The sequence below is a fragment of the Salmo salar genome, chromosome ssa16 (genome assembly GCF_905237065.1).
Source record: "Salmo salar chromosome ssa16, Ssal_v3.1, whole genome shotgun sequence".
NCBI lineage: Eukaryota > Metazoa > Chordata > Actinopteri > Salmoniformes > Salmonidae > Salmo > Salmo salar.
In genome coordinates, this window is record NC_059457.1 from 9,404,454 (window position 1) to 9,414,005 (window position 9,552).

At 43.9% G+C, this 9,552-nt stretch overlaps 1 protein-coding gene across 3 annotated transcripts in view; it reads right to left on the reverse strand.

Annotated features, from left to right (window-relative positions):
• Positions 1-9,126, reverse strand: part of cttnbp2 (cortactin binding protein 2) — a 72,369-nt gene extending 63,243 nt beyond the window's left edge. For 2 of the 3 annotated variants that reach the window (XR_001321272.2, XR_006759662.1), the window contains exons 1-2: positions 8,605-9,126; positions 5,150-5,257 (exon numbers count right to left, since the gene is read on the reverse strand). Coding sequence is in view for 1 of the 3 variants with exons in the window: in XM_014147842.2 (XP_014003317.2) it covers positions 5,150-5,257; positions 8,605-8,685 (189 nt within the window). In the remaining 2 variants the exon portion in view is untranslated. The remainder of the gene's footprint in view (positions 1-5,149; positions 5,258-8,604) is intronic. The other variant, XM_014147842.2, reaches the window with a different exon arrangement.
• Between the last annotated feature and the right edge of the window lie 426 nt (positions 9,127-9,552).

Genomic DNA, 9,552 nt, shown 5'->3' on the forward strand with positions numbered 1-9,552 from the left:
ACACAGAGAGACTGCCTGGCTGCCACTTGGATGGAGAGAGAGGACTCCAGTGTGCACTGACCCTCTTCAAGACAGACACTTGGTCAACCACACAGTCAGACTCCATTCTTTCCAGAGACTAACCTGTCTCAGTCTGACAGGGCTTCCAGTCCCCCACCCCTATTAGTGTCAAAATACATTTTAAACAACGCATTTAAATAAAATTAAAAAGTTTACTTTGGCAAAGGGTAAAGTCTACAGATTCTAGTTTTGGAAACAGAAACCTGTATGGAGATAAAAATGTATTAAATAAATCCCCCGGAGAGGCAGAGTGACAGGTGTATGTATGTATGTATATATAGATAACTGGATGTCTACCTTGGCTGGTCTTAAGTCTTAGTTTAACCCTCTTCTCTCCGCCAGACTAGAAAATTAGCTTCCAGCCAACCACCTGGCTCTGATGTCCGCATAGCAACCAGACCCCCCCCCACCACATGGCAATAGAGTCCTCATGGAGATTTGTGGGTCATGTTACAACCCTGCTTTGAATAGCGCCCACCATCATCACCACCCCCACACAATCCATGTCTCAAGGCTTAAATTATTATTTTGAATAAATAAAACTTGCTTGGGGCATCCTGCTATGCTATGCATAAAAGTTGGCTACATAATGCCTCAAGGATAAGGGTATCATAGCATCTTACTCATACAAGAGATCACACGCAGCAGCTCTGTTGTTGGGAGCATGCGAGAGAATGAACCAAAGTCAGTAGTGGGTGGAAGTAGTATACGCCTGGTCTGCTGGACCTGTGCCCTTTTGGAATACTTAGCCTATAAAATGCTTCCTTCCTTACTTCCATGAAATAATCCCTGATCTAACAATTGCATAGGTCAAAATCAGGGGATCCACCATATAGCTTGAATTCTTTACATGAATTATGGAACAAACATCCCTCATGGGAGATTTTTGCACTCTGAAAGAGCATCCACTGTAAAGCTGCAATATGTCACATTTTGGATGCCTGACCAAATTCACATAGAAATGCGAGTTATAGATCTGCCATTCTCATTGGAAGCGTCTAAGTGGTAGAGCTGTTCTATATGCACCATTTCTATGCTTCCAGTGCCTTTTACTTTCAGTTTTGTACACCAGCATCAAACAGCTGAAAATAAAATAATTTGGGGTTATGGAAAATATATTTCACAGCGGTTTAGATGTTACAATGATTCTCTACACAATGACCTCTTGTTTTGTCACCAACTGAAATTAGACAAACTATTAGGAACCAAACCAGGAAATGGTGGAGCGATTTCTGCATATTTCACCTTTAAACTATTTTATTACCCAGTCTTAGGTTAAGTGGTTGCCCGGACCAACTGCTACTAAACCCTGGTTGTTGACAGTTGATCATTGACAGACACGCTCAGCCACCATAAGAATGAGAGTGCTCTGCTGTACTGCTGCACTAATCATGTGACTGGTCTCGTTTGGCTAATCTGTTTACGGCCCTTCTTATTCTCTAAGATGAAACTGATTCGCTGGCTCAGCCAGTTTTAGCCACATGCTAATTAGTCGTTGCCACAAAAGCCTCTTAACACCCAATCACCGCAAACACAAAACGCCAATACATTTGTTTTATTTGATGACTTATTTCATTCCAAGTCATCTTTATAGAGCTGCTGTCTGACAAAAATCACTATTTTAGTAGTTCTTTAAAGTAAATAAGGCATACTTTTATGACTGCTGAATACCAACTATCAATCACTTAGATCATGTACTTTCAGGTAGAGCTACAGCTGCTCTCTATATCACCTGGATTCTTTGTGTAAAAGAAACGCAGACCGGACAAGTAGATGCGCAATGAACAAGGGTCATTTTAGTTAATTACCACGTTTTATGCGCTAAACTATGTAGGATATCAGCCTGCTGAAAACTACAACTCCCTATTACGTCGCACAGTTCAGGCTGGATCTGATGTATCTCTAGAGAAACTGTGTGGTGCTCATTGAACGCACAGGATTTTTTTATTTTTTTTTTACGAATTTCAAATAATTAAACCGACGTCGGTCAATTAGTTGTTTACAACAAAGTGAAATCTTGGTTAAATGGCACAGCACTAGTGGTTGGTTTAAAAGAAGAGGACTTGTCGAACTGTGTGATATCAATGGCTCTAGCCTGCAGCCAGCTGGTCTCCAGATGACACTTTATGGCTCTGTTCGTTCTGGTGATTTGAGGGGACTTTGTCAGCCAAATCTTCTCTGGCACACCGTCCATCCCACTTCCACAGAGGACGTCAGCCTCTCCACCCCTCTCACCTTCTCAAGACGTCAGGACGTGGGCCCCTTATCTCTGTCAACTCTTTATTTCCCCTTCCCATTTATTTTCCTCTCAATTCAATGGGCTTTATTGGCATGGGAAACATATGCTTACAGCGCCAAAGCAAGTGAAATAGACAAACAAAACGGGAAACACTCTCTTTCTCTCAGGGTATAGCCCCCCCCCCCTCCCCCTCTCTCTATCCATCACTCTCCTCCCTCTTTGAGCAGGCTTATCTCGGGGAGAACAAGTAGGTTCTTTGTGTTTTGGACAGTGATCACGATAGTAAAAAGAGGGCTTTATTTATTTTTTGCAGAGATATGATATCCACAGGGAGGGAGCCGGGAAGAACACAAAACCGGCATGAATGCCAGAGAGAAATAATGAGAATCAGAGCGAGAGAAACAGAGAGAAAGAGGGAACGAGAGATGGAAAATGGAAAATATTCAGACCCCTTGACTTTTTCCACTTTGTTACGTTACAGCCATATTCTAAAATGGATTAAATTGTATTTTTCTCAATCTACACACAATGCCTCATAAATAACAAACCAAACACTGTTTTTTAGAAATGTTTGCAAATCCATAAAAAAAGTTAATACTGAAATATGACATTTAAAAATAGTATTCAGGCATTTTGCTCAGCACCTTGTTGAAGCACCTTTGGCAGCGATTACAGCCTCGAGTCTAATTGGGTATGACGCTACAAGCTTGGCACACCTGTATTTGGGGAGTCTCTTCCATTCTTCTCTGCAGATCCTCAAGTTCTGTCATGTTGGATGGGGAGCGTCGCTGCAGAGATATTTTCAGGTCTCTCCATAAATGTTCAAGTCCGGGTCACTAAAGGACATTCGGAGACTTGTCCCAAAGCCACTCCTGCGTTGTCTTGGCTAGGGTCATAGGGTCGTTGTCCTGTTGGAAGGTGAACCTTCGCCCCAGTCTGAGGTACTGAGCGCTCGGGAGCAGGTTTTCATCAAGGATCTCTCTGTACTTTTCCCTCGATCCTGACTAGTCTCCCAGTCTCTGCCACTGAAAAACATCCCCACAAGCATGATGCTGCCACCACGCTTCACCGTAGGGATGGTGCCAGGTTTCCCCCCAGACATGATGTTTGGCATTCAGGCCAAATAGTTCATTATTGGTTTCATCAGACCAGAGAATCTTGTTTCTCATGGTATGAGAGTCTTTAGGTGCCTTTTTGCAAACTCCAAGCGGGCTGTCATGTACCTTTACTGAGGAGTGGTAAAAGGCACATGACAGTAAAGGCCTAAAAGGCACACTCTACCATAAAGCCCTGATTGGTGGAGTGCTGTAGAGATGGGAGAACCTTCCAGAAGGACAACCATCTCCATAGAGGAACTCTGGAGCTCTGTCAAAGTGACCATCAGGGTTCTTGGTCACCTCCCCGACCGATGCCCTTCTCCCCCGATTGCTCAGTTTGGCCTGGCGGCCAGCTCTAGGAAGAGTCTTGGTGCTTCCAAACTTCTTCCATTTAAGAATGATGGAGGCCACTGTGTTCATGGGAACCTTCAATGCCGCAGAAATGTTTTGGTACCCTTCCACAGATCTGTGCCTCGACACAATCCTGTCTCAGAGCTCCACGGTCAATTCCTTCGACCTAATGGCTTTGTTTTTGCTCTGACATGCACTGTAAACTGTGGGACCTTATATAGACAGGTGTGTGCCTTTCCAAATCATGTCCAATCAATTGAATTGACCACAGGTGGACTCCAATCAAGTTGTAGAAACATCTCAAGGATGATCAATGGAAACAGGATGCACCTGAGCTAAATTTCAAGTCTCATAGCAAAGGATCTGAATACTTACGTAAATAAGGTATTTTCATTTTTATAAATTTGAAAAAAGTACAAAAAATCTGTTAACTTTGTCATTATGGTGTATTGTGTGTAGATCGATGAGGATTGTTTTGTTTGTTATTCATTTTAGAATAAGGCTGTAACGTATCAAAATGTGGAAAAAGTCAAGGGGTCTGAATACTTTCCGAATGCACTGTATAGATCCAAACCAATCACAGCCAGTGCCTAGACACAAATAAGAAAAAAATGCTGCCAGAAAACACTGTTCAAGGCCAGTCAGGTCGATAAGGACAAAAAAAAAAACACACTCCATCAAAGAAAAACTGCAATATCTACAGTACAAACCACATTTCTCACCAGCAGAGAACAACGTGCTGATTTCAATATCACTTTCCAGAGGCTAAGAAAAGAGATTGGCCTCAATCCCATCTCCAGCCCTGGTCCCAGAACTACTCAACATTAAGAAACCTATTAAAAAGTTTAAGAGGACAGGACAGCTCAAAGTGGAGCAGCGAGCAAAATACAGTGGTGTGATTCTGACCTAAATACAGCAGAGAGGGGGGGGGAGTGTGTCCTGAAAGGTTCTTCTCACAGAAATAACTTGCTACTTAGCCCCCCCGAGGAGGACAGAGAGTCACCTCAATGCCAGGACACACAACCGAGAGTAACGGAGACCATGTCACCTTGTCTGCCTCGTCTGTCATCCATCGCATCTGTACTGTAGAACCTTCTCAATCCAAATAGAGTAACCTCATCTACTTCATCCCTCCTGTAGAACTTCCAGATTTCGGTCAAAGTGGTCCTTACAACAACGATAACCCTACACAAATAGCATCCTTCCTCCATATCGCTGACAAGTAAACACTGACGTATCACTGTCCGCATATCCATATAGATTTCTACAGCTTGCATCATCTGTAACATCGGTTCAATTCCCAATTGCATTTTCTCATGAGGGTACTGAAAACTTAGGTGTGTGTGTGTGTGTGTGTGTGTGTGTGTGTGTGTGTGTGTGTGTGTGTGTGGTCCAGACTCACCCTCAGGGCTTCTATGACCATGTCCCGGGCCTCCAGCTCTCCCTCCATGATGCTGAGCAGGGTCAGGAGCTCCGGCTTGCTCAGATTATCCATGTTAAACTCACATTTCTGCAACACGCACACACAGAAAGATAAGTTATATTTGCAACATATTCAAATGCTTTGTATAACTAGAACACATTTTTCTCCTGAAATAATTTGACAACATGTTCTATAGAACATGTTTCTATTAATCCTTGGGAAATCCCACATTTTGGGGTAAAGAAGGACATACGTAGAACTTCAGAGCACCAACTTACTGCCAACCGCACCACCACCAACAACAAAACAGTTGGGTTTGCAAGTTGCATGATGACAAACATAACTCATTCCCTCAGATAGTTTCATTGCCTTAATGAAACCTAAATGTCTGGACGAACCTTGAGGCTATTAAGGTCCAATTACATTTAGCCACATCATTAAACGCTGATTTTGCCAGACGGACCCGCAGGGCGAACGGACAGGGAGAAAGAAGGGTAATTGTAAGTAACCGGACCACTTTCTACTGCTGCTTCGATCAATTAAAAGCTTTTCCATCCTCTCTGACTGTTGCCCTTAAAAAAGGGAAATAAAACATCCTTAAAACAAGAAAATGTCAGATTGTACGGTGTTCCTGGGTTTATCCGAATGTTAGCTAGTATGGTGAGGAGCGAGGACATTGGAACGGTGGCTGACCCAGCAGCCTCCTTCAAAGTCCTCTCTTAAATCACGGACAAAATATGGAATATGGAACCAGCTGGTATGACCTTTTAGCAGACTGCTGTAGTTCAAAGTGTCCCTAAATACTGGGCATTCAAATACTATGTCTTGAAGACAAGACACTCAGAGCTTGAAATACCGGTACATCAACTTTTGCGTAAATCACAGGCCAACAATGAGACAGGTTTTAGCCTAATACATATTTGTCAAATAATTGTAGTAGTGCAAGCAAGCGAACCAGGCTACAGTATGATTTAAGCCCTTAGAAAGTACAGCATTCTATTTCATTCTGAACAGCACCAATCAAGACAGGAGGGGGTTAAAAGGAAAGAATCCAGCGATCGATTTGAAAGCTTGAAGAAGAAAAAAAAAAAGAAAATCAATTTCCAACCAACCCCACACAGCATTCTCCCTGACTGTGCTGCCAGTGAGCCATTTGGAGAATCGGATTTGGGAGTCTCGGAAGGCTTGCGCGACACTATCCAAACCAAAGCCTGTCATGTGGGCCCCCAGTCTTCGTCAATGTGCTCGGGTGGCATTTCACCCTCCTGCATTTCTGCACAGTGAGCAGGTGAGGGAAGCTAATGCTAATTTGTTCCATGAGGCGTGAGTTTCAAAATAGCTGTTCTGTGTGGGTGAGTGTGTATTTGCACTATGTGGAGGGAAGGGAGAGCCAACTGCTATTGCTCTGTCCAATAGCCTAATAGGTTGGATTAGTGGCCACATTCAAATCAATTAGACACCCCTCTACAACAAAACAAGTAGTAAAAAATGTATGCGTACGAACTAGTGCTATAGGGTGAATTGGGGGAGGTGACTAGTGTGGCCCCACACCACCACTATTTTTCACCCTCTGACCCCTCTCTAAACCAAGTGAGCCGGTCCTCAAGGACCCTTCACAAGAGAAACTCCTCCACCGAGAGCAAACAAAGGAGGGTCTTGCAGGGGTATGCAAAGAGCTTTATTTAACTGGGGCATAGAAGCGGAAGCCCCCTGAAGAGAGGCTAGCTGGCCTGGCTTGGCCTGGCATGTTTGGCAAGACGGTTCGTGAGAGAGACAGGCAGAGATATATGGCCGAGTCAGAGAGGACGGTTGGTCGCTGTGCTGCGGTGCGGTGCTGTCGTCGCGGGTACCTGTTCAGCAGAACGGGCCGTTAAAGCAAGGAAGGAGTGCAGTGTGCACTGAACGCGCTCAGTAGAGCACGGCTGGCTTAGCTAACACAGTTGAGCTATGCCAGCTGAGTCACTGAAATTAAGACCAATTTAGACATGTCTCCGGTGTACATACCCCCCCCCCCCCCCTTCTCTCATTCGGTCCATCTCTCTTGCTTTCTTTCTACTCTCACTCTGCCCCCTTTCCATCGCTATTGATTTTCTTGCCTTTTTCTACCACCCACATATCTTATCTTCCTCCAATTTCAACAGCTGTCCCTTGGGATCTTCCAGTCAAGAACAGTCCATATTTTCAATAGCCTTTGAACCTCAAACCCAGAACAGTTCTATATATTTCCTGTGCCCTATAGGAATGCTCAATTACATATAAACAAGTGTAGAATATGATGTAGCTAAGGGTCAAGTGGCAAATGGGAGATTGCTTTCTTTTGACCAGTCAGTAAATTCATGCAGAATAGGTGCTGGGCAATGGTCTGACTGAACAGAGCACATGGAACCATCCAAGCATACCACAACCAGGGAAAGGTTGCATGGCCCCCTCCGGCGGGGAAAAAGATTGATTAATTTGCACAGAGGGGGATCAAGCCGGTGCCCTGGCACACATGTTGCAACCTGTCTGCGAGACGAGGGGCCAATGTGAGAAGTCGCAGATAGATGAGCTTAAAAAACAAGTGCAGCTCAGTCCGATTAGTTTGCAGACAAACAAAACACTTTCACTGAGATTCAACATTTCTAATATTGGTCACAGGTCAAATCTGAAGTATTAGTAGGCCTATACAGAATAGGAAACAGTATTCTTGACTGCAAATAGGCTATGCTTTGTGGTCAGACAAGAGCTGCTTAATGTAAGATTGTAAGAGGTTTGGGGTCCTCATAGGATATATAGGGGCCTTCTCTCTTTAACCGTAAAGGCAAGATTTTTCAAACACAAGAGCCCAATTAGGCTACATCTGATAACAATATATTCACGTCGAAGCCTCACTGACACACAGCAATCAACATATTTCGTTTCAACTTGGAGCGTTGACGTAGTGAAAAAAGGGTAAGATTATGCATCGAACTGCCATATACAAAAGCAGCTCGTATTCAGGCGAGTAGCCTACATCCCGGTCTGGTGAAAGCGAAAACCTATAGCCCAAATTGGGTTTCAAATGTAAGTACAGATTGAAACCCCCTTTGTAACCATCGCAAATCAGTGCTTTATAGCCTAACTACGTTTCCCCATATGGGCCGAACCAACGTTTTAGCTATTATCCTATTTGTGATAGATAAACCCCAATTCCTTTGCCTTTCTATAGGATTTTAATTCCCATAAAAGCCTTTGATAATATGTATAGTCTGTGTCTACACAAATCAGAGAACCCTTGTTTTGCTGTTCTCTACATTGCCAAAATAACACATTGCTGTTGCTTCAAGATGAACACTCAAGATTCGTAGAGAAATGCGCCGCCTTTCCTAACTCCTTATTCCCTTTCCTTTATTCCAAAACGGGGGAAACCAACGATATAAACATATAGACCTGGCTATAATATAAAAAGGTCTCACCGCTTCGACACTTCCAAGCACTGTGGTTGCCAGTGTTTGTACCGGAGGAGGCTGCTCCCCGCTCGCTCCCTCCGACGCCATCTTCCTACTGTAGCGGTCTGCTGGAGTACGGGCACCACACAGAACATAAAACAACGCATTCGGTACCGCTTTAACTATTACGCTGCTGAATGCAAATCTCACATACGACTGTAGCCTCAAAAAAAAAACTCTAACACGAGAGAGAAAAATGTGCCTCGGCGTACGAGACAGTCTAGACTAGACCGGACCGTGGCGTTTGTCGGGAACGCAGGTTGGTAGAAGGGGGAATTGTCCGTAGGCGTAGAACCAAGGCGTATTCCAGATGCGAATCGTGCGTTCGCAACTTGAAATGAGGTGCGCTGCACGGTCGTTAAAGAGTGATTGAAAGGAACGCTAAATAGAAGCGGAGCCAAGGCTGCGTCCTATTTCTGAATAGGAACCCCACCGTGTCTACTGCCTAAGTTACCTATTTACCCTTCCTATGGCTGTGGATTTGTGAATCACATAGTCATAAACCTGAGGATTTATTGTTGTTGCATGCCAACAGCCAACAGCCAAAGCCGAGAGGCCTATTTGGATTACACAGAATAGCATAGGCCCCCTAGTGCATTATAAAATATCCAGCAAATGGATACCCAATATTATTTTACAGGTTACATTTTCCTGCCAGTCATACATTATAGCCTCTAATGTGTTTAATTATTAAAGTTAGGCCTATAGACTTGTCATTGTAAGCGAGATGTCTAGCCGATGGATTGCTACATGCTTGGATAGGTCATGTATCAAAGCGATATCTGTCGCCATGTATTTGCATGCTGTCAATAATGGCTCTCCAGTCCACAGATTATCATCATGGATATGAATATAAATATTACTGGGGCGTCCAGATGTGCCATTAAGGATTAGAGGGTGATCCCTAGCCTGCTT